The sequence below is a fragment of the Dreissena polymorpha genome, chromosome 2, assembly GCF_020536995.1.
Source record: "Dreissena polymorpha isolate Duluth1 chromosome 2, UMN_Dpol_1.0, whole genome shotgun sequence".
In the NCBI taxonomy this organism is placed as follows: Eukaryota; Metazoa; Mollusca; class Bivalvia; order Myida; family Dreissenidae; genus Dreissena; species Dreissena polymorpha.
In genome coordinates, this window is record NC_068356.1 from 34,295,120 (window position 1) to 34,321,152 (window position 26,033).

Below are 26,033 nucleotides of genomic sequence, written 5' to 3' on the forward strand. Positions count from 1 at the left end.
ATATTATTGTAAATCACTAGATTTCTTTCCCCATTATTGTTGGCATTTATCAGTAAAATGTATCAAACACTTACTAAACAGTTTACAAAAAGCTCACATGGTTTGATTTTTAGCTCACCTGATTGCTTAGGTGAGCTTTTGTAACCGGTCTTTGTCCGTCGTCCGTCCGTCCATATTTGTTCGTAAACACTTGAGGCCACATTTATTGTCAGATCTTCATGAAACTTGGTCAGAAGCTTTTTCCTAATGAAATCTCGGGCGAGTTCGAAACTGGGTCGTGCCGGGTCAAAAACAAGGTCACTAGGTCAAAAAAAAAGTTGTAAACACTGTAGAAGTCACATTTCATGCCCAATCTTAATGTAACTTTGTCAAAATGTTTGTCTGAATGATACGTTGGTTGAGTTCAAAAGTGGTTCCGTTCCGTTGAAAAACATTGCCGCCTGGGGGCGGGGCAGTTTTCCTTATTTGGCTATAGAAAAACCATGTAAAAACTCTAGAAGTCACAATTTTTGCCCAACCATCATGAAAGTTGGTCAAAAAATTGGTTTTATTGCTATCTCGGACGAGTTCGAAAATGGTCCAGATCGATGAAAAAACATGGCTTCCAGTGGGCGGGGCATTTTTCTCTCTATATATATAGTGAAAACATGTGAACACTCTAGAAGTCACATTTTTGGCCCAATTTTCATGAAATTTGGTCAGAACATTTGTTTCCTTGATATGAGAGTTGAGTTGGAAAATGGTTCCGGTCAGTTGAATAACATGGCTGCCGGGGGGGGGGGCAGTTTTCTTATATTAATGTAGTAAAAAAAGCTTGTGAACACTCTAGAAGTTACATTTTTTGCCCAATCATCATGAAACTTGGTGAAAAGATTGGTTTTATATATATCTCAGATGAGTTCGCAAATGGTCCTGATCGGTAAAAAGACATGGCTGCAAGGGGGTGGGGCAGTTTTCCTTATGTGACTAGAGAGAAACCTTGTGATCGAACACTATAGAAGTCACATTTTGTGCCTAATTATTGTGAAACTTAGTCAATACATTGTTTTATTGATTTCTCGGACAAGTTGGACAATGGCTCAGATCGGTGAAACACACTTTTTAGCTCCCCTGATTGCTGAGGTGAGGTTTTAGGATTGGTGTTTGTCCGCCATCCGCCCGTCCACATTTGTTTTGTAAATACTCTAGCATTCACAATTCTCAAGCATTCTTTATCAAAGTTGCTGAAAGATCTCATTCAAGTTTGATAATGAGCAAAATCACATAATTAATGCCATAATTATTGACCTTAGATTGTCCAAATTTTCATTATATTATACAAAACCCTTGGTAACACTCCAGATGTCAAATTTTTGTTTCAGATTTTATGAATCTTGGTAATAATATTTATTTTTGTACGCAAAGTTTGATGTTTGGTAAGGGGGGCCAACTCAAAATATAGGTCACCAGGTCAAATCTCACAAAAACAAAAACACTCCATAATCCAGAGTTTTGGTTCAATAATGATGAAACTTGACCTGGATGTTTGTCTGTACAATATCTAGGTCAAGTTTGACGTTTGGTAAAACCTCTCAGGTGAGCGAACTAGGGCCATCTTGGTCCTCTTGTTTAAATTTAGACAATTACAAATTGTGTGATATGGTCATCTTTAGACGCCACGATGATTTGATAGTCAATGAAAGCAACATATATTCCATTGCATAACAAATGAATGAAAAGAAGCCACAAAAACCATCAACACGAATCAGCTACGAACATAACATGCAGCTTTATTTAATTCACAGTTTGTAAACCAAATGCGCGGTCAATAAGAGCATCACAAATTACCGGTATGCTCACTTTGTAGTATAATCATGTTTTGTCAGAGGCGGATTAATTATAATACAAATATATTTGACATATTTAAAATGGCTTTTTTAATCCCTTGTTTTATGCCTAAACAGGCAGCTCAAACTAATTTCGTTGCAAATCATTTTATTCTCGAGCAAACAAGCCGCTGCGTTAGCGGTGTAGTAAGACAACAAATCTCGCAAACACACACTTAGAGATATTTGACTCTGTAAAGCTCGGGTTACCTGATAATCTATCAAAATTAATGTGTTTATTTAATAGTTGAAATTAAATTGATTTTGATTTTAAAAGCTTATACACAGGCGATATACTAAGTCAATATTTCAACTGCCGTATAAATGATTATAATGGCAAAACTGGTATGCTACATCTCCATGCAGTATGCATCTAGGGAATGCATTATGTACGGCTGACTTAAATGCTTGTTGTATTAAGCCATTCATATAGATAGCGCGGTAGCAAGAGGTACTTGTAAAAAGTGATAACATTAAATGAAATAGGCGCAAAAAGTGAACTGCTAGAAGGGCTATATGTACTTGAAATGATAACGAGCCACTTTGAGCCACACTAACATTGGAAATGTGTTATTGAAGCTATTAAATTTAGCCTTGTTGTGTGAAAACGGGGCTTAATGCATGCGCTCAAAGTGTCGTGGCATATTAGCCTGTGCAGACCGTATAGGCTGACTAGGAATGACACTTTCCGCATAAACTAGATTCTCGCTAAGAACATTCTTCCTTTAAACCGAAAAATACCATGACAGCGAAAAATGTGTCGCCCCTTATTAGCATGTTCACATGCTAATCTGGGACTACACTCTACGCATATTCATTTATCCCAGTTTTTCCTAATCGCCCAAATTGTTTCCGAAGTTTAAGTTTGTTCATTTGTCTCATATGCTAGCTTTAGTACAAGAAATCAAAATATTTATATATCATGATATTTTCGAACAGCATCACTGATAACAAATATGTTGTTAGTTTTTATTGACACTTTAAAATAATCAATAAATATTTTATTCCACTATTTCGGCGATTTCTTGTAGACAACTTCAACAAATAACACTGATCCGTCTATAAAAAAAATTGTAACACGTTCTATTCTATAAAGTAACTTTTTGTTTATTTTTGTATCAATAACCAATTTAAATTGAGCTGTATGTCTCAAATTGTCTCAAATCAAGATCAAGCTATCGTATAACTTTTCAAAATCGTTCGGCAGCAAAATCTGATTTAGCGGCCCGTGTTCATATTAAGAGGTAATTCACAAATTATCACGTTTATTTATCTGAAATATAATTTTGATGATTTCAGTGATCAGATAATGCTATCGATTCCGAGCCGTTTAACATGCTTGTTCATACCACAAAAGCAATGCTTTACCTATAGGCGCTTTAGCGAGACACATTCGATACTAGTGGTATTAAAACTTTTGTCAGTTTGTCCCGTCTTGCATTCATGGTTTATTCCTATACAATGGTGGATTACCTCGTTTAAAAAACGGATAGTTTATGGTTGATCTGTTTTCAATATAACCTAAACAAAAAAGTCAGGGGGAATAATAGCTGGTTTGACGATATATGGTTATTAATCAGCGGCGCAGGTAACCAACCGGTCGCGTTGTCAATAGAGACTAGCGGTGTTTGAGAACTCTTATTTACAGTGTAGAACTGTTGGAACCGTATGCCATCCGGTTTCACTGAAGGTTTTAGAAAGGAGTGAAAGGTTCCTCGTAGGGATTTTTTAGTTGATTTATCGTCGTGGATATATTGTGATTTGTTTTTAATTGACCATGTCCCAAGTGGGCGTTCGGCCGCCCTCACAGATGAGCACAGGGCGTATGGGGGTGTCGCTGCCCCAGATTCAGCACCCTCTGTCGCGGATGAGTAACCCAGGGGACTTCGAGCTCCGCGGGGTCTCGCGGTCAGGAGACAGGCCCCTTTCCAACCCGGCCGGTGGGCGGCCGCTGGCGAACGAGAGTCATTACCCGCTCCGGAAGTCCCTGAGTGCGCTTGGTGGTCGGGAGAGCAGACAGACTCATCGCCTGGGGAAGGAGAATCTCGCCGCCTCCATGCCGATAGAAAGCATACCCGAAGGGGTCGAGGTCACATTCGGCGACCCGTCCAAAACACGAATGCCAATATTTGGTAAGTGTTTATATTTTTTTGTTCTTTAGTTTAAACAGGTTATATGTGATTAAAACAATTCTTATAGATTGTTATATTTGGTTGGAGGGCTTGTAACGTGTCAAACGAGTTTGTTTGTTTCGTTGGAATGTTCGCCTTTTGTAACAGAAGTGAAGTCATTCCCGTGGTCACTTAACCAACTCGGACTTGTCTCTGGTAAGATGGTTTACTAGTACTAAGACTTATCAGAGCTAGGGGATGGGGGTGGCAGTAAAGAGGTTTCGTGACCCCACACACGTTATTTGTTCGGGCCTGGAATCCAATTTGAAACGTTTAAAACGCAATGTTTGTGTAATTGAAGACGAATTCCGTTTTGTTTTTGTGTGCCCATTATATGATGATATAAGACTTAAATATTTAATGGACATTATTGGAAACCATTATATAACTTTATATATATCTGTTTTATAAAATGATGTCGGAATATGACAGTAAGAGTGTAATTGCTATTGCAAAATATATGCACGAAGCGTTTAATGCTCGAAAGAAGTTTTTGATTGATTCTTAATATAAAAGTGTTTCATGACGTTATAATTACTCTTATTATGAAACATATAACTTGAAATACTTACTTGTCAAAGTTATGACATGATATGCTATATACATTGTATGCTTATGTCTTTGTGTTACATGTTCTGCTCGTTAATAATATATTATTAATTAACATATCTCTGTTGTCACCACATTGGATGATTATTGATCAATTGTTTTTTGGGCCGAAGGCCTAGCATTACAATAAACCATATGTTATGTTACGTTATACATTAAAAGTATTCTGAATATAGACAGTAAATAGAATGTCGTTTTTTGAAAAACAAACCTTAAACAAACACGTAACGCTGTAACTCTCCTGATAATTAAAGCAAACACAACGGCTATTTATAAGTAGCGTACGGTGTTCAAGAGAATCCATACAGTTACGGACCACAAGAGTTTACTTAACATCGACTATAGTTAACTAATCTTTCCTACCAGTTTGCTTCTTAACACCCAGACAAACATTTTTATTTGACACTCAATGAATAGTCAAACATGGCTTATTGACACAGCATGTAAGCTTTTTGTATGGGGTCGACGAGTTTTTAATTGATTGATTCCGTGCGAACCGAAGGGTTAAATTGAAATATATTATGTGCACACTTCTGTACGATATGACAATGAACTAATGTTATGAAAATCCGGATATTTGCTGCAACAGTGGAAATGATTAATTCCACAAAATTTCCCGGCTGTCTTCTTTGGTTAAACGAGAACATGCAGGTATAATACAGATCAAGTTATACATTAGCGTGTCAATACATCAATAAATTGTGTCGTACTGAATGCCACTACTTTACCATATACTTGATTTTCAAGTACCAATATTTTCATTAAATGGCTGCAATAAACGATGCACGTGCGAACACTTCACCCACGTGTCCTGGCCCAAATTATTCAAACGCATTCAAGCGACCGAGATACCGTCTTCAAAGGAATCAACCATTCTAAATCGAAGCGTTTATACCAATATAATTTGTAAACGTAAGCATTTATGCTATCGTTATCATTTAAATACCTCTATAAGAATCGCTGCGGTGTTGATGTCCTTTGACAATGTGTGTGATGCATAATCAGCACAGCTGCGTCTTTTTTTCTTCTTTTTTTTCCAGAACATGTGATTTATTATGATTTGCACAATGTACATCGTCAGTATAACAAAACAACGCATGATTAAGAAGATTCGTGTCACGTTAATAATACAATTTCAGTACCTACGGTATACATTTCAGTACCTACGGTATACATTTTAGTACCTACGGTAAACATTTCAGTACCTACGGTATGCATTTCAGTACATACTGTTTACATTTCAGTACATACAGGTATACATTTCAGTACCTACGGTATACATTTCAGTACATGCGGTATACATTTCAGGACATACGGTATACCTGGTATATATTATAAAACATATTACATTTTAGTATTAGCGGTATACACAGATACAGTGTGTTCATTGTGAAATTTTAAGTATATGTATTTGTTTTACGAGAATTAGCTTACATTTAACAATGAGTTTCTTTTATTTAATGTGTATTTATCAATGCCCAGCATTTCCAAAAATTAATTTTGGCTTCCGGAATAAGATATTACAGATCCAGTTTACGAAAGTAGATGGTGTACAATAAAACACCATGAACGTACATATGTAGGCACAAACTATAACAACGTGCTACATATTACGAAAATACGACTTATAATGTTGTATTCGTCGCTACTGTGACAAACTATACTGAATTCTGATATCTGATAATTGAATCAGCCAAATACATTTCTCCTTATCGACCACCGTGATATTTTTATTAGTTTCTAAAGTAATTTTATAACTAACTGCGTTTAAAACTTTATATATTGATAATTTGCATGTATCCATGTGTTACATTGTATGCTTTTAAAATTTGTGTTCAACAGTAAACATGGTTGTTTTTTTTTAACAACAATGTGTACATATACTAGTATGTATGATTTTCCATTGAATTTAATGAATCTGCACAATAAAAATTATTAGTCGCGCAATGTATTTCCCTCTATCGCGATAACCAAAAGCACGCGCTGATTATTTCAAACCCAACGATGAAAGAAACGGACACGTTAAATGCGGATTTCAAATCAAAGTATGTCATATTTCAGACAAATAATCCAGCGTGTGCATTTATTTCACCTGCAATAAATGCCAGGATTATCTTTCAATATACACCTAACCCGATGCCGATTATTAAAGTAATTCGATCGCGCATTCTGTGGTATCCACGCTGGTCCTGTGCTATGGGTCCCGCGTTCCAATATGGGCTTCCGTTTGAGACAGCCGTGGATCAGCGGGGATAGCGCAGACGACGTTTATCTTTGGCTAGATAATCCGGACACCGTGTTATATGAATAGTTCACGCCTTAACATTTTCAAACGAGTTTTCATAGGGGCCGGATCGTGTTGCAGTTGACGTTTTAAATGACTAAATAACGTTTAACCTAGCCTGAAAGTCATCGCTAAAAAATATAACTTGAGATCTCGTGTTATTTCAACGTGCTCTCCTAGCGTTTAGTCCTTGCACGTCAATCACAAGAACCCACGCTGATATAAATATGAAGAGTTGAAACTGGTGAAAACGTGAATTATTCAACCTGTCTAGACATTTAAATGGTTACAACAGGGTCGTTTGAAAGATTGACGTATATACAGCCAAAATATTGATTAATCGATGATTACAACTGAGAACAGAATATTTAAATTAAAGTTACCACTGTCACGTGATTTAGACTAAGTCTTAAACTGCACACAAAGTGCGCACGAATAAAAAATAATATCGTTCAATTATATTTGAACAGAAACAGAATTTTAAATTGAAAGTGCTATTAATAAAACGGGCATGATTTAAAGGGATCTTTTCACGCTTTGGTAAATTGACAAAATTGAAAAAAGTTGTTTCAGATTCGCAAATTTTCGTTTTGGTTATGATATTTGTGAGGAAACAGTAATACTGAACATTTACCATGCTCCAATATAGCCATTATATGCATCTTTTGACGATTTTAAAACCTAAAAATTATAAAGCGTTGCAACGCGAAACGATTGAATAATTTGGAGAGTTCTGTTTTTGTCGTTAAATTTTGTGAAACTACGAAGATTGCTTATATAACGTATAAAATACGTTTAGCATGTGTACCCGGCGGAATTGCTCAGTAGGTTAAAGCGTTTTTACTTCAGGACTCTGGCAGGACTTCAGGGGTCACTGGTTCGAAACCTGCTCCGGGCAATGTTCTTTTCCTTTTTTTAATTTTATTCTTGATTTTTTACTGGAGCTTTTACGATCCAATGTTTACATTTATCAATATAAAGCATTGAATGAATAAGTTAAAAAAATGCCAAAATCTGTGAAAAGGCCCCTTTAAAGTTTGAAGAAGTAAACTGTCGCTTTTGTCTAGTAAATTAATCTAAGTGTATCGACGCATCCACATAGTTGTTAAATTAACCGTTCTTTAACACTGTTGCCGATGTATCATCCATATATAAGCCGCGCTCCGTGAAAATGTGATGCATGTGCTTAAAATGCATTCTACGTGTCTTAAATACATGTGCTAAAAGTGTCGTTCAAGATTAACCTTTGCAATCCGCTTAGACAAATCAGGACGACACTCTTCTGCCTAAACAGATGAAAAGACTTTCTTCAAACAAACACTACCATAAAGCTGACAGGTTCGTCATTGATAAGCCTGTGCTGACTGCACAGGCTAATATGAGACGACACTTTCCGCACATGCATTAAGCTCCGTTTTCCATGCGCGCGTCTCAATATATTGCCAAACAATCACGGGATGAACATGTTACTGTCTCTGGTATACGATATAAAATGTGTTGGTTAACATGAATCATGTGTGTAACGATTTTTATCATACTGTTCCATCTAGGCCAGTCCACTGAATGTAAGTACTCCATCGACACAATTGCTACGCCATCAGTCATACAAGCACACGTTTTACGAATAGTGTGTTTTCACATATGGTTACATTTTAATTTCTTATAAATGTTAATGTGCATACATTCACATTGAATTATTATACTATATAAATCTATTAAAAACCATAGAAATGCTAATTCGACGATAACATATACTAGTACATTATGCACGCGAAATATAAATTCTTATTAAAACAGTCATGGATTTGTTTAACTATATATTGACAATTTAAAAAAATATATATTGGCAAATTTGAATCGTATATTTTGGTAAGAGTTGTATTTCTCCATCGAAAGTTCGGTTATGAAAGGCCAGATGGCGTGGCAATGCAAATTAATCCTAGGAATTCATTACTTTAAAGTTACTTGTTCAGTAGAAGTTTTTCTCTTTTTTTGTACACGTGTGGGTGATGATATTATCACGTGACGTAGTAATATGGTAGCGAAATGTTTGATAGATTTCTATTAGTTGGTTTCTGTAGCACATTCGGTTTTAGAAAAAGCCTAGCATGTTGAGTCATGTCTCATTTCATTATATACGTGAGCTATGGTGCTTTTCAGCGCCATAGCTTGACGTGTGTGAATCTGTTAGCATATAATTATTACACAATAAAGAATATGTTCAGAGCATGGTTAGTTTAGAGTCCGACTATTATATGGTCCGCGTCATGCGAAAATAGGTCTTACGCCATATGCGGTCAGCATAGCTCCAGAACAGTCTGCACATCTTCAGAGTTTGGTCAGAAGCTTCCGCTACCGCTAATGAGACCGATAAACATTGCGGGATTGTATAGCGGACAGTCTAGTTCCTGTCCAGAATGCGCGATTGCGAAGGCTGGTCTGGAGTAGCGCTGGTCGATAATGACATAAGATCCATTTTCGCATGACAATGTTCGTATGTGTTAGGTATTTCGCCTATATACAGTAACAATGTGTAAACACGCGTCTATCTTATAGCCAGTAGTGTGAAGCTACCACTGTTGGGCGTTTCCGGTACGTAAACGTGTGATATATGTACATGCTTGAATCTGGACGAGCCCCTACTCTACCCCCACCAATCAAGGCATGTCTTCTTAGCAAACCCCGGAAATTGATTCTCTTTACTCGGAAGCTTTTTTCCTTCATTTACATCAGTGGAACGTTTATTTGTTCTAGAATGCCGCTTTTTCCTTCCGTGTTTGTATTTTATTAATTTATTCGTTTGTAAAATATACTTGCCAACTAGCCACCCCACACGCGTAATGTACTCACTATTGTTACAAATACCAATATACTGATATATATTCTTCAATAGTATGTTTGAGAAAAATATATAATGTCAGCAGTAACTCCAACCATTCCTCCACCAGTGTAACTCTTATCAAAAGCATTATGGTTTTATAATTTACTATTTAGATACCTTAGAAATAGTAGCGATGCATGTTGTGTTTCATATAGTACTTACCCAGACAGGAGAGTCTTTCCTTACATTATATAAATGCACGTTGTTGTAAGGCTCGTGTTGTGCTGTTTATTTTTTGTAGCGGATTGGGTTTTATTTCCCATACATGTTTGTAGAACTTGATTTGCAAAAGAAGTTTCATTTTTTTATTTGTTTCTTGAAAGAGCATGAACCTGTAGCTATTTATTATATACTTTTACAAATATTAGCAGCATACTTGTTCTTTTACTGAATAAAAAAGGTGTTTCCCTCAAATGTATTCCCATCCACTCGCGTTCCTTTCTTAAATGTTTCTTAATTGTAAAAAAAAAACAGAGTTAAATCTTCTATGTGTACCACAAGCTCGTTCTTTTCAATATTTGTTTTACTGTACTATTCAACCTATTAAGCATTGGAAGGTTTGTGATCCATCATTCCTGTATAAAGGAGTTTATTTTATTTATTACCAGACAGGGAATTCTATATTGTTTTCTGTCATAAAAGATCTTTAGAACTTATAAATGAAGCAATCATTCTATCAACAAATCATTCGCCCGTTAATTTTCATTGCGAAAACTGGCATTTTTATCGCGTTCCTGATGCGTATTCAACTTGCCTTTAAAATGTCCGACAGCCTTTACGGAATTCAAAACGTCGATTTATTATTGCCAATTAAATGGGTTATTTCTAAACAAAACAATTTCCGCTAGGCATACAAACAGCGGGTGTAACGCCGTTGATCGCTGAGAAATCGATGGTGAGCATTTTGTTTGAATGGGCGCGCGTGTTTACTTAATTCTTGTAATTTCACAAATTACAAAAGGGTACAGCCGCTTCTGTTAGACCCATAGCAACCACCCGGCTGCTTACACGCACGTTGATTAAATATCTAGTGGCACTCAAAGGATTGCTTCTAGCAAAATGAATGCCCGATTACAGGGTCGCGTGCTTATACTTCTATGGAATCGACTATCGCACAAGCAATTTAAATATACCGATACGTTTCCACCCATAAATTAAGAAACTCGTGGTTTCTCGATACGCAACGAGCACGCTTTATTTAATTGCCCCCAAAAATATATTTGCGCATTTTACTTAACAAAATTTCTCATTCCTTCATCAGCATGTGCGTTTATGCCTGATTGCAGAGTTTTTACATTAGTAAACCTTAAACATCTTGCGGGAGCTATCGTTTATTAAAATTATAAGAATAAACATGATAATAATCACAAAATAATCTAATTGATCTGAATGGCGTTGAATTAATAAGTAATAATGGGAGTTAATGTATGTGACACTATTTGGAATAGGTGGAGTGAATGTGTTTATAACCAAATGCATACTGATCATATAAATTGATTGCCCGTGACTATTGATAATTAATACGACTGTAATGAAAACTTCATTCGAACACATTTTTTTTGTATTTCTAAAACATCTAGTTGCCACGAGCAAGTCAAAACTACCGACTTTATCGCGTTAATTGAGCGTACAGTTTCTTTAAAAGCTAAGTCGCATAGCAGGCATTCCAACTTATAATGTGAGCTGATAATGTTGTGGGAAACTTCGATATATTTGCAGCGTTATTAGATGTATAATAAATACATCAGTCCGTATTTGCATAATGCCCGATACTCTTGCATCGTGCACGACAGCGCATTTGGATCAATCGCATGCAAGGCTTTTGAATATGGGAACTTATCATTGAATAGCGAAATTCATCTGTTTCCGCACGCCTGAGTTAATGCATGTGTATTGCCATATCGTTCATAAAAAACACTTAAAAAGTTATCAAAAGTAGTCAATCGTCGATTCAATTGTTGCAATTCTATAATTTGTTTAATAGTATTTACACTATTCTGTATACATGAATTCTTTGTTTCGTCGATTAAAACTGTATACATGTACATTTATATGAATTATAAACATACGTAAGTGCTTTCCACTGACCGGCTGCGTGTTTTACAGGGAGTAAGGCAGACATTGGGTCTGTACCCCCAAGCAGAGCCAGCTCTCGCCTCTCCACCGCATCCGCCCAGGCCAGGCTCGAGATAGACGAGGTGAGTTCCGCTTACGCCATGTGGCACCTATGGCATGCAACATAAATAGTTTGGGTAATAGTGGTAGTGACCTTGATATTGGTTAAAGCTGCATCGGAAATTAAGGTGGTGCTTCTTGTATAATTTATTGTATAGTTGTATAATTATAGAACGGCTGTGGTACTGACAGTGGTTGTCTTAGTGTAGCAGCAGATGCAGCAATCCTCATATAGTAGTTTGTTAGTTTGGAATATTCACATCGTAGGATGCTGATGTCAATAACTGAAAACTGTCCTACTTGAATGATTGGTAGGGGATGAATGGCCTTAGAAAGGATTATATTAACAAAGTTACTTGGCTGGGAATCGAACTAAAGAACGACGGACTGATAGCGTAGTGCTCTATTACCTTCGTAGTAGCAAAGTAGAAGTAGCCATAGAAGTCGCATAATACAACTTACATAATTTGAGATATCTGCATGCACAGCTTTCGGTGAAAAACATTAACTAAATATAAGTGTTTCCATAATTAAATCAATACGATGCAAACATTTGAAAAACTGAGCTAATCAATCATGCAAGGTAATACCATTTGGCAGACATTTCGGTGCTCTTGAGCAAATCTCGTAGTAGAATGTCTTCTAAATAACATGGCTGTACACTTACCGCATTGTCCTGTTTGGTTGTGTACATAATATGGATTTTTAGCTCAATATTAGATCATGCATGCATTTTAACATTTTTGATACTCATTTGAGTAAGGTCACATAAATTTTGGCAACCTGTTTCGAAATACAAGTGTACATATGAGATTATAATGGCATGGCATGGAGGCTTTCATGATATCTATAATATAAATCTGTCAATCGGCCTAAAGCTGTTAGTAATCGGAGATTTCTTTTGAACATAATCTTAGCTGTATTAAAATTGCAATAGGTTAGTCAATTAACAATATACCAGTCCAATTAAAGAGTTGAGATTAGCTATTTCATTGATTTTGAATCGACGTGTTCATTACGTGTGCTATTGATCTAAATATGTGCAAGATATTTTACATGTACAAAAAATATCTCATGCTTTTGATGAAATATAAAATTCAGATCATGTTAACAAAATGGTCTTTTATCTATGGGGAGATAAAACACGTTTCAGTCTAATTTTATGAAGTGTTTTCATGAACTAGAAATGCATGCACTCAAATAGAACTCTCTATCTGAAAAAAAATCTATGTAACAGATGCTAGCCTGTTCTGATCGGGAAGAAAATAACATGAAAAAGTAACAAAATTCTAATACTTAAAGACTAGTTGTACATAAGTATTAATCAGTATTTAACCCGTTTATGCATAGCGTCTAGAAAAAAAGGCATTGGCAAACAGCGTAGACCCAGATGAGACGCCGCATGATATCGTCTGCCAATGTCTTCTTATGAATCATAAATAGTATACATGTACATACCATATATGGGTGTTCATATTATTCCTCGATTTATTGTTTAATGCCGATCTAATGCAGTTAGCAAAAAAGCAAACTTTATAACTGCCATAGAAAAAATGATTCGATTCTTATAAACCGGTACGTGTACGTGTTGATCAATCTAATATTGAACACACGACTTTTCATAGTTTCGCTGCCACTGTGTCGCCCATTAACACCACATTTATTCTTTTTTTAATTGGTTACAGTAAAAATGTCTTTACTCATATCAGCAAGATCCCTCCATGCTGTTATAAATGATTCGTGTAATGCGAAAATGAGTCTTATGTCATTTGAGCCATTTTCACATGACGCGGGTCAAATGTAAAAGCATGTCACTATATGGTACCTACCACACACACTCACTTCTTTACGTTTTGTTACAGCTGGAGATGCTACTGCGACAGAGGATGCGCGGTAACTTCTTCGAGATTCGCAAACATTTCCAGAACAACGACCCCGAGGGGAAAGGCAACGTGTCCAGGTATTACCGCGTGGAGTATTATTCCTGCTCGGCATCCATATTTGTTATACTGAATGTTTCGAACGTTTTAAATTTTTTATTATGTATTTGCGCATGTTCTAAATGGCAACTTGCCCTATACAAATCATGACGCTTAGTACAAAAATGAGTACATGTATGTTTCATGCATATATGTCTTATAGCAAAATCTTTAACATCAATAACTAAGCTATGTTACTAATACATCATGCTTAAATACCAACTTACACCCTTATACACTGCTACTCTCCGCCACCCGCAGGGAGGCGCTATACCGCATCCTGATGACGGTGCTCGGTCGCCAGCTCACGCAGTCGCAGTTCACGCGCCTCCTCGAGCGCCTCGGCTTCAATAACCGCGTGGTGATCAACTACACGGAGTTCTTTGCCCTATTCCGGAAGGTGAACGAGGAGGATTCATCGTATCCGCGCTGGATGGACCCCGTGCAGCGCACGCACCTCGAGAAAGCGGTCATGACGGCGGAGCAGGTGCACGGCCAGCTCAGAGGCAAGGTGAAACAGAGGTAAGGGTCAGGGTAGCGAGCCTCCCACAACGGTATATACGAATACATGTAGTTTGTTGTCCCAGCTTAGCATATACAGTGTTGAACTAAGTATGAAGGATTTGTTGAGTATTAGTGTCCTTTTTAATTCGAAAAATATTGAATTTTCTTTATAATTATGCATTTGCAAAATACATTATATGATATATACTGAGATTACAAAGATTAAACATCCAAAATGCAAATACAATCGTGCGTTAAGGTAAAAGTACTGGACAAACATCCTACATCACTAATCATAAGCTTGCATCAAATATCCTCACACAAACCAAGCGGACCTACATTAAACTTACAAATACATATTTATATACACACCTATCACGTGCGCCTGCAGGTTTATGGACCTGGCGGAGCTGATCCCGCAGATGAACCCGGGCGGAAGTGGACGCATCATGAAACCGGAACTGCGTCAGCTGCTCAACAAACTTATGTTCTACATGGACGACGACGAGTTTGAGAAATTATGGAACAAGTAAGCGCGATGAACAGAAATTTATGGACGTGCAGTTTGCGTTGGAATATCATTATATACATCGGTCTTTTAACTTCTAAGCAATTTTGTACACATTTAAAAAAACATATATGTATGTAGTGATTTGCATATGCAGATTAACGTATAAGAAATAATAAGGTTTAAACAATATCACATACGTAGAAAATCTAAATAATAATTTTCCAAGTATTAAAACCGTATTGCTGCATTGGTTTTGAATACCGATGTGCTTTTTAGATATAACTCTGTTGCTCTTTGAATTTTTTCTTAGCAAAAATATAGTGAGCATATATTTTATCCATAAAATAATTGAATGCTAAAACATAATGTTGCTCCTGCTTGTGCTTAAGGTACGACCCGGACGCTGCTGGCACTATAAACGGTGAGAAGTTCCTCAACAAGCTGGGAATCACCTTCCAGAATGGAGCCGACATGGCGCCCATGACACCCGTACTTGAGTCAGGTAGGCGCGCTTGAAATGCCTCACCCTAGACTTATTGAGCTTCGCTCTGTGGAAACCGTGCCGAACGCATTTGCGTGAAGGCCGTTTACCCTATTCCGTCCGCACAGGCTGATCAGGGACCTAACTTTCCGAATTTAGAGAATTGTTCGTTTAAAGGTAGTCTCTTTGAAACGAAAATCCAATCGAGGCGGAAAGTGTCTTCCCTGATCGGACTGTGTGGACTGCATAGGCTTACATTGGACGACGCACTTAGCACATTCATTCAGTCCGATGTTCTCAGAGCGCGGTTCAATTTAAGTCACAAAAAATAAAATTCTGTAATAATACATGTACACATGTATAGGTAATTTCAAGGTCGACAAATATGTTCTCTTTAAAATTCATAACCGTTGCAGAGTTACTATCTGAAGCAAAATCAAAATTGCCAGCAATCTCTAGTAGTAGCTAAGTAGATGTAAGGAAACAATGAATTTGATGTTATCATTTCAACCTTTTAACCGCACGAGACATCACGGGTATACCTAATGTCGACCGACACGCGTTTACTGTTTAAGTTGTAAGTATTGTGGTCAGAGACTTCATGCATACTGCACTATACGTAACACACTTGACTGCAATATTTCACATTATCCAGACCTGAGAAAGCTAAAGATCTCGGACCGGCATGTAGTAAAGGAGTTCAAAGAACTGAGCAGTAAGTCATATACAGCTCTAGGGTGACGGTCTCAGTGGCTTTCTATTAGTTTCGCACCAAGGGATCTCATTTTGCTTCTTTGGATGAGATATTTCTAAAACATTTAATTTGATCTTTTCTAAGAAAATTATGAATTTTCAAAATCAGTTGTCTTATAATAAGTGTATAATACATTTTATGTGCCAGTAAACGGCATCATAGAACCACATTCTGTGTTCTTATATTGTTGCGCTTTCTTCTAGTTCTCGACATTTCTGGTGATTTTGTTGATTATGCATCTGTTATTTAAGGATGTGAAATACTGACATTACTTGTAGTTCGTTCTGAATATTTTATAGTAATACATTTTATATAAAGCATGTAAAAAACATTCGACGTGCCTATTTCGTTATATTGCAACTTCGTGGCATCGGCCTATGCTCAGGCAATGCAATCTTTAAGTGTAATGCAATGCACTATACAGTTCTCTATCCACGCAGGTTTGCTACTAAGCATGTCCATCCACCTTTGCCGTCTCTGCTGAACGTCAGCCAGGGATCCTTTGGTCTGTGGTCTAGTCTACTCTGCTATGGTTGTTGGTTTCTTTGGCCATTTGTCTGCAGTTTGTATGCAATTCATATTCCTGCTTCTGCAAAAAAAACGATCTTTCTTTTCCAGTGAGAAACTTGGCAACAAACGCACGCAGTTGCTATAACCAAAAGCTTATTATGCATTGCATAGTACAAATATATTCAGGGCTCGCGCTGTCGTTCGCCACTTGAGCCATTTGCGAACATATTGAGAATTTGGCTCAAGAAAAATCCGATTTGCGAAAATGCTAAAATCTCGTAAAATTTCATTGAAAACAGCCGCCATTTTAACCCGAAACTGGTTTTCTATATTTTTCTCTTTGTTTCAATGAAAGTATTCGCAATTTGAACAGTGAACGAAAACCGGTCTGCACCTGTATCGAGACATCGCTTGACCTTATTGTTATTGAAGTGCACATGGTAGCTGGCCAATCAAAACTGAGCTGGCTTACACATGAAATGACGTTGTTGAATGAAACGTAAAAATGGGTGGAGCTATGAATACACAGTTAATATTGTCGTCTGCAAACAAAATAGCGGATGGTCGCAAATGTCGTATTATAAGATTAAAAATGAAAATAAGCGTGACAATAAATTAATTGTTTCCAAGCTGACTATCGATCCAAATTAAAGAGTGATAATTAAATAATTAGTTCTATGTCGTTGATGTTACAACTTTCTGCCGATTTTCTATTGAAATGAAAAGGTGTTCATTAATAATTTGATCGATTTACTCACACACTATGATAACTAACAGCGGCGTATTTTAATCAAAGGAAAACGTGAAAAACGCGCGGTTTAATTGCAATTAAAATTTAATTAAAGTTACGAATTTGTAACGCATAGGAAGACTAATTCATGTCGTCTACTATATAAATGGAAGATACCACTTTGTCCGTACAGTCGCTAACATGACTTCTTTAACCTTAAAGCGTCCTTTGGACGAAAATGAGTCTGAACAAACAAACAAAATAATTAAAACACAAAAACTAGAGCATTCCAAGAGTCATGGAAAGTGGATAATAATTGGCTTCGCTTTGAGAATGAATCAAAATCAATGTACTGTGACCTATGCATTAAGGTGCAGAATTCCAACACGTTCACTGTAGGTTGCAATATCCTGAAAAAAGACTCGGTGACGAAACATGCAAAGTCTACAGGTAAGATTTTGAAGATGAGAGGAATTTTAATTTGAAATTACTTTGAAATGCTATAGTCTAACTATATGTATATATGCAGATTGACTATGTATTTTTTTTCAGATCACACTCATGCCGTCGATTCCAGCAAGCAGTAAAGCAGCAAAACAATGTATTTTGTGAATGAAATGTATGCTTGTATTTTACATGCCATTCATCATGTTGTTAAAAATGCGCTGTATTAAAATATCTTTATTACTATGAAAATTGTGATGTGATGTATATTATAATATGTGACATGTGCTTGTTGTCATTAAAAGAAATATGAAAAATCTATAGTATAAATTGTTATTTGAAACAAACGAAAACTGGTTGGCAATAGGCCCAAGACGCACCACAGACAATCTAGGATCCAAAAATCTCCGGGGGGGGGCATGCCCCGGACACCCCTACATCTGGGTGGCTCAAACATTTTTTGGGCCAGCGCTAGCCCTGTATAATATACAACATACACGATCAGTTGTATTGAGCCAGCTAACTTTTATCACATGCTTGTTTGTATCGTTCGGCTTCAATTAAAACACTTCCTACATACTGTTCTCTCTTCCTTCTAGAGCGTTCAACGAAGCGGACGCCTCGGCGGAAGGAGATAGAGCGGCGCAACCAGCTTGACGTGGAGCGGTGGCTGAAAAACAAGTTCCGTGAGGGTTTCTCCACCATGCGAGAGGCGTTCGAGGCCAAGGACGCTAAGTCAGAGGGCAATGTAAGTGAGCGTTTTTACATATGTGCCTTGCCCTGTGAAAACAGGGTTTAATACGTGTGCATACAGTGTCGTCCCAGATAGCCTGTGCAGTACGCACATGCTAATCAGGGACGACACTTTCCGCTTAAACATGATTTTCGATAAGAAGATACTTCGTCGACACGAACAATACCCCAAAAGCGGACAGTGTCGTCCCTAATATCTTGTGCGGACTGCACACGCTAATCTCGGACGACCTATTGCGCACATGCATTTAACCCCGTTTCCCCAGAACGATGCTCAAATAAAGATGATTAAATGCTGTATATGATGTCGTCAAAAAAGTTAACAGTATCAGATGTCAAAGTTATCCAAAGCGGTCTCAAAACTAAGAGTTTGCGACTCCTGTTTCGACGTAAGTGCTCTGTTTACCTTGTATTATCATGATTATTGACTCCATGTAGGTTGGTTTCGATGACTTCCTGGAGGTCCTTGCGAACTTTGGTCTCAAGTTGGAGAAGAAGTACCTGGCCGCGTTCCTGTCCCGCTGCAGCGTGAGCGCCAACCGGAACGGGACGATCCCGTACCGCGAGTTCCTGCACCGGTTCCAGGACCGCAGCGAGCGCGGAATGACGCACGCCATTCTCACTGATAACAAACACAGGCTAGTCCGACTGTTAGTTTCCATTTTATTATAATTGTGCAAACCACGTGTGGCCACCTCCAACCTTCTAGAACATTCGATTGTGACGTGCTGCTAAGTACTTCCGGGCAGTATTGTTTCTGCTCCCTAGCGGTACTTGGTACTTCCGGGCTTTCTTTGGTTTGTACGCAGATGCTAGCCATTAGTGCATTACAACTTTATAAATACTGCTTGCAAGGAAATGTAAAAGTAAAAAAACACACACTCAAATCTAATAGTTTTCTTGTTCCATGTTCTCAGAAAAGCATTACACATGCATAAGATTTATGTTTATATATTGGATTGATTTCTTACCTACGCGCATTTTTTTAAATTATCTTGGATAAAACAGACATGGCTAGTGTCTCTACGTGAATTCAGTAGATTTGCTATAATCATATTCTTGATTTCAGACTTAATTCCGTGTTTTGCATACTGTTGTTACGTGTATCTGTACTTACCTTCTACATCGTCTATGTATGCATTCAAAGGCGCATTAGTTCATGGTGAAAATCATCATTAGTTCATTCAATGCAATTAATTTACCATTATTCATGTTTGATTCTCTGAGTGGGATGTGGACTTGTCTCTTATTATTCAGTTGACAGTGTACTTCTGTGTTGTGTAACCTATTTCTTTTCGAAAAGTACTTTTGTTCTTATTTTTGTACAAAAAATAATACTCATAAGATAAAAAAAATCATCTAAAACGTTTGATTGAAATAATCAGTTATGTAGTATTAGAATCCCCTAATAGGCAAAAACTCTAGTTTAGTGGATGGTAGACATATTTCAGCTATCACATATAACGTTCAAATGATAATGATCGTTCTGTACGATTCTGTGCAATTCTATGTGAACGTTCCTTACTTCGCCATCAAAATAACATTCACTATCTTTAAAATTAGATATTATTTTGAACTCGTTTTACAATTCACAGTTTAAATGGATGTTTTAGTTCCGATGAATTTGAGAACAGTTATTTTGTAAAACCGATTAGTTTTTTTTTAAGATTCATTTAAACATTGCTTTCGATAGCTATAACAAATTATCATCTCCGTTTATAATTGCATACTGAAAGAAAATCTTTAAAGAATTTAATAAACGTTGAATTTAATTCAACGTACAGGTTAGTTTCGAAGTGAAAACAACGGACAAATGATGAGCCTCGTTCTGGGAAATAGATGTAAATGTCCACACAGCCTAATCAGGAACGACACTTTTCGCTTTTATGGAATTTTTCGTGTAAGGGGGAGGGGCTTCTCTTCAAAAGGAAAAGTGTTGTCTCTGATTAGCCTGTGCAGAGTACACAGACTAATCATGGGCGACACTATACGCAGATTTAATACGCCCAGTGTTCACAAAACGAGGCTCAAATAATCTTTCTCATTATGTTGGTGTGATGCTCATTTTTCACGTGGACATGCAGGTTCAATGACGGCCGCGAGTCGCCCACCTCTGGCGGCAACCTGAGCACTCTGGAGGCGCAGCTGATGAATATGTTCCAGAGGGACTTCCTGGCGCTCCTCGGTACTTTCAAGTAGGTCTTCTTAATCCAAACGTATGAGCAAGGTTCTGCCAAAACTGGGTCCAATGCATGTGCGTTAAGAGTCGTCCGATATTATCCGGTGCAGTGTGCATGGGTTAATCATTAACGATACTTTCCGTCTTTATGCTTTTTTCCGTTTACAGGAAGTCTCTTCTTAGCGCAAATCCAGTTTAGGCAGATTGTGTCGTCCCTGATAAATTTGTGCGGATGGCACAGGCTAACCCGTGATGACACAACGCACATGCATTACGCCCAATTTTCACAGAACGAGGCTCATATTCTTCTAAATCAAGTCTAGTTGCGTCTTCCTATCACAAATGATTTGAAATAAAGATGAGACTGCATGTGTATGCCTGAGTCGATGGGCGTTGCGTGTTAATATTCATGGCTGATTTTCTTAACGCATAGATGATGCCTATGTGCTGGTAGTTATAAGTCGATTTCTCTGACATTCCTACTGGTGTTAACAATGTGTCATTTAATCATAAAATGTAACAATTGCATTCGCTTACCTATATTGCGATATTGATATCTCATGATCAAACACGTTTTCCATTAAAAAAAATAACTAACGTCACTTCCGGTTCTAGGAGCATAGACAAGCTGGAGACGGGCGTGATCAACCAGGAGGAGTTCCGGGCCGCGATGGAGAGCCGCTTCAACCTCACATTGACGGACGAACAGTTCGAGTCGTTCGTGGACCGCGTTCCGCTAGACGAGGACGGCGGGGTCAAGTACACAGACTTCATGCAGCAGTTTGACACCAGGTGAGCGATTGGTGGACGAATCGATCTCATTGATCTTATTCACTTTGACCGCAGATGAGAGGAAGAGCATTAGTGATCGACGTCATTCAGTTTTTACTTTACAATACGCTTCATAAACAACAAGGTTACATTCAATACGTGAGCGTTATGAATTCAAATGTACGAGCTTATGAGTTGGCGAATGCGGAACATATAAGTTCTTCGTAAACTAGTGTGTGTGTGTTTCATCAGTTACGTCTACGTATGATTTATTTTGTTTCATGGGCATACAATGATTCCAGTTTTTATTGGAATAAAAGTACTCTCTTCTTCCCAACTATAAGCGTCAAACTTCAAAGACGAAGCATTCGCACTAATGTTAATAGTTTGCTAAACATGCAATCAGATCCAGAATTAATAACAAAATTTCCAAATAATTCCCACTTTGATACAGGGGCATGGCACCTAGTCTTTTCCCGGGTGCCCACAACGACAGGAAACCAGTCAAGGTGGGACCACTTCCGGAAGACAAAGTGGAAGAAAAGCCTCCAGCGCCGAAACTGCAGAAAACGGAAGCGGCCGAATACATGGTGTTCGATGACCCGCCAGTCTTGGACGAGGCTGGACCGCGCCGTTCGCCACAGGAAATGTTCAGATTGATTAAGGACCTTCTAACCAAGCGTTTCAATGACGTGGAGCGAGTGTTCTTCGAGCTGGACGAGATCAACTCCATGCGCTTCTCACAAGAACAGATGTTTCAGCTTCTAAGAAGGTAAGCATTGTAATATTTAATGTTGAGTCGTGCTTTGGGAAAACGGGGCTGAATGCATGTGCGTTAAGTGTTGTCCCAGATAAGCATGTGCAGTCCGCAGAGGTTTATCAGGGGTGACACGTTCCGCTTTTAAGGAATTTTTGTGCTTCTTTTCTTCTAAATGAAAGTCTAGTTTAGACGGAAAGTGTTGTCCCTGATTAACCTGTTCTCACTTCTTTACGCATATGCATTAAAACAATTATATTTTCGTATTATTACATACTAGTTAATACAACTCCCATCTATATAGCACACATGTCTAAACCGAGCGCCGTGTGTTGGCCTAGATGTATGCCTAAGACAGTCTACTACTTTTTTTTTTACCTTTGTAAGGTATAAGACAAAATTCGTAAAACGCATTTCAGGTTCCCAGAAATCAAACCGGAAGTGACGAGGGGTGAAATCAGAGATTTATGGAAGACGTTCATAACAAACAAAGACAAGACGCTAGACTACTACGAGTTTGTACGCCATTTTGGATTTTCGCGCACGTCAGCAGCGTTCCCGAACGCTAAACGCAACCCGCCACGTCACGGAGACGCCGACTTCATGATCCGCTCCCGGAAGTTGAACTGCGCGGCAGATATGCTGCAGGATAGCCTCAGATCTAAGGTAACACTCAAAATTTTATTCAGAGTTAGAATGAGCTTTCACGAGATATATGAAATATATAAATGTTGAGGTTGAATGCACTTAAAACGCAAGTAAAAACAAACAATTAATTAATTTAAAAACAAAACAAAACAACATTAAAGTGCCTTTTAGGTTATTTACAAGAAAAACCTGTAATGGTGAAAAGTTAGGTAGCCAAACTAATTTGATACTCTCAAAATTATGTCATCTATTATTCTGAATTTAATCTTGTGAACTCTTATCATGCAATCATATTCAATCACACAACTCCAATGACGTTCTTTTTAATATTTTTTGTCGTCAGTCTCATGATCTGTGTCATCAGTCTCTTTACCCTTGTCGCCTATTCTACTTCAGATCGACTATATGTGGGACGACCTCCGCAAGGAGTTTGTGGGCATGGACCCGTACGGTACCGGGTTCGTGTCGCAGGAGGAGTTCCGGGAGGTGTGCCGGGAGCTATGCGTCCACCTGTCCGAGTACGAGCTCGACCAGCTCATCCGGAAGTTCGACATCAAGGCGGACGGAAGGTCTGCTAAAGCTATACTATGTTGTATTTAACGACGGTTGTGTTTGCATAGCAATTCATTAAATGTGTATACTACCTACAAACATGCCGATTTCTAAAATACACGATGTACCTCATTTAAATGTCGAAAATTTGTTTTGGCATGATTTGCCTTTTTTTGTTATATTACACATGCCTTATGGTAGTTTCTCAAGTATTGTCTTTATTTAAGATAATAATTTGATGAGTGATTGTTACGTACTTATTTTATCAACTATTTTTAGAGTTTCATACATCGAGTTCTTGAAACCGTTCGCGCTCCGTAAGCAAATCTGGCGTCACGGCAACAATATGCTGTCGCTGCTGCAGCACCCTCAGGCGGAACTTCCGGTGAGCGACATCGTGGAACCGCCACAGAAAGGACTGCATGGCATCACTGCGAAACTCCGACAGAAGGTACGCAACAAGCAATGTCCTTACAAATTGTATTCGTAATGATATTTATGTCAATGTTTTCCTACTGAAAGAACACTTAAGCTGCTATCCTTAAATGATGGATCCGAAATATTTATATATTTTACGTAAATTATTAAACATTAATTCTTGCAGTCTTCACATAGGGCGATTAATTTCATGAATGCATGTTGATGAATTTTACACGTATTCCCTAATTTACTAATTATCGAAGGCCAAGGAAAATATAAATGATACATACAACATAATAATATTAAGTATGGCATTAACTCGTGCATGGTACATTTATGCAATAAAAAATTCACTTTATGTATGTTTCAGCTGGCTGGTGATTGGAAGAATCTCCGTCGCGCATTCCGGAAGCTGGACCGCAGCAACAACGGGTACCTGTCCGTGCCGGAGTTCCGGTCAGTCCTGAAACTGGCCAACGTGATACTGGACGAGGACGAAGTTTACCACGTGCTTAACCGGTTTGACCAGGACATGTCCGGCCGGATCCAGTACGAGAAGTTCATCGAGGAAACGTTCAAGCCTGAAACCAGACACAGTGTACGGCCCGCATGAGAATGTTAACTTTAACGATAAACTAGCATCTTTAGGTAGTCAGTATTAAAAATAAAAAGTTGTAATTTGTTTGTGAAATTCGTATATTGTTGGACTTTTTATGCTATTAATTTTGACAAAAACTTTTTCTTTCATGATTACATTAATAGGTTTATGTTCAGTGTTATTCAATGATCATTGTTGTAACACTTTTGCTTCCACATGTTTTTTTTGTATTTGCATTTTTCAATGGATGTGTGACACGTGCGGTACAGCCTTGGCTCTACCCGTTTTAGAGAAATTTTGATGTACAATATTTTGAGAGTTTGAAACTGTGATGGAAAAACTGTGATCGCATATGTGTGATAGTTTTAAATGCGTTTAAAATTTATTTTAACTCCAAAATATTGAGATGTCGTTACTGTGATGGCAAAACTGTGATAGTATGGGTATGATATTGTTTGAATATTTTTTAGAATGCGTTTTCCCCTTAATATCATGAGTTAAATCGTGTACCGTCCATTTATATTTTAAATCAATGGAAATTGCATGTCACGTCGGACTTAACGGGACATTCCCATGACAATCGTACCAGAATAATGGATGAATGTGATTTGAATTAGTTAGTTTTCTTACCCAGCGCTCTCGGAAAATCGGGCTTGAGGCGTTCTCTTGTTGTTGATAACTAACCTGTGCACCGGCTAATCAGGGACGACCATTTCCGCTTTTAAGGAATTTCTAGTTTAAAGTAAGTTCTGTTTAGTCGGAAAGTGTATTCACAGATAAGCCTGTGTGCGGACTGCACATGCAAATATGGAACAACACTAATTTACGCATATGCATTTAGTCCGGTTATAGCAGAGAATGTTTCTGTGATCGCTAAATATATTTTCTGACTCATGTTCTTGTGGAATTGTTAATACTTTAAATTGGTATATGCTGTATGTTGCATGTATGAAGCTCGTACTGTTCATTGTTTGTAACTATTGTGCTTTGTATATTGCTAGAACATATGTTACTCGTTTTGATCGTTGTTTTATACTCTATCATCTATTTATATACCCGTGTAATCTCAATGTAAACTTCCCTTTCCATGCCTAAATAAATTGTTTGAAGTGTTTCTGTTTTCAGTTGGTTTAGCTGAATGATCAGTCCTCATGCGTGCACATATGTTTAATTTCGCAATGATTAATTGGGCCGTGCTCTGTGTACATAAAAGGTTTAATGCATGTGCGTTAAGTGCCGTCCCAGATTAGCATGTGCAGTCCACACAGACTAATCAGGGACGACTTCGCTATTACGATATTTTTCGTTTTAAGAAAGTCTCTTCTTAGCAAAAATCAAGTTTTGGCGGAAAGTGTCGTCCCTGATTAGCCTGTGCGGATTGCACGCGCATATCTTGGACGACACTTTACACACATGCATTAAACACCTTTTTCACAGATCACGGCTCATTTCAGTTG

The 26,033-nt window shown here is 37.8% G+C and overlaps 1 protein-coding gene across 5 annotated transcripts; it reads left to right on the forward strand.

Moving 5' to 3' along the window:
* Positions 1–3,196: 3,196 nt before the first annotated feature.
* On the forward strand, positions 3,197–25,690 carry LOC127866544 (EF-hand calcium-binding domain-containing protein 6-like). 5 transcript variants are annotated; one of them, XM_052407153.1, is made up of 17 exons: positions 3,197–3,997; positions 8,480–8,494; positions 11,917–12,008; positions 13,848–13,945; positions 14,226–14,486; positions 14,860–14,997; positions 15,369–15,481; positions 16,116–16,175; positions 18,498–18,646; positions 19,090–19,301; positions 20,736–20,846; positions 21,446–21,622; positions 22,056–22,373; positions 22,778–23,024; positions 23,403–23,575; positions 23,838–24,009; positions 24,349–25,690. In XM_052407153.1, exons 1-17 carry the CDS (start codon positions 3,643–3,645, stop codon positions 24,589–24,591), a joined length of 2,934 nt encoding a protein of 977 aa, XP_052263113.1. In that variant the 5' UTR covers positions 3,197–3,642; the 3' UTR covers positions 24,592–25,690. The 5 variants fall into 5 exon arrangements, with proteins under 5 accessions (XP_052263113.1, XP_052263111.1, XP_052263114.1 ...); XM_052407151.1 differs by lacking the exon at positions 8,480–8,494 and adding an exon at positions 9,486–9,521; XM_052407152.1 differs by lacking the exon at positions 8,480–8,494 and adding an exon at positions 9,486–9,521 and having other exon boundaries at positions 3,198–3,997; positions 19,090–19,289.
* Positions 25,691–26,033: the final 343 nt, after the last annotated feature.

Excerpts from the sequence above, each read along its gene's own strand:
- LOC127866544 (XM_052407151.1), top strand. The coding sequence starts at position 3,643 with ATGTCCCAAGTGGGCGTTCGGCCGCCCTCACAGATGAGCACAGGGCGT. Across the intron at positions 9,522-11,916 it reads ACCACTGTTGGGCGTTTCCG|GGAGTAAGGCAGACATTGGG; the intron begins GTACGTAAACGT and ends CGTGTTTTACAG. Across the intron at positions 22,374-22,777 it reads ATGTTTCAGCTTCTAAGAAG|GTTCCCAGAAATCAAACCGG; the intron begins GTAAGCATTGTA and ends AACGCATTTCAG.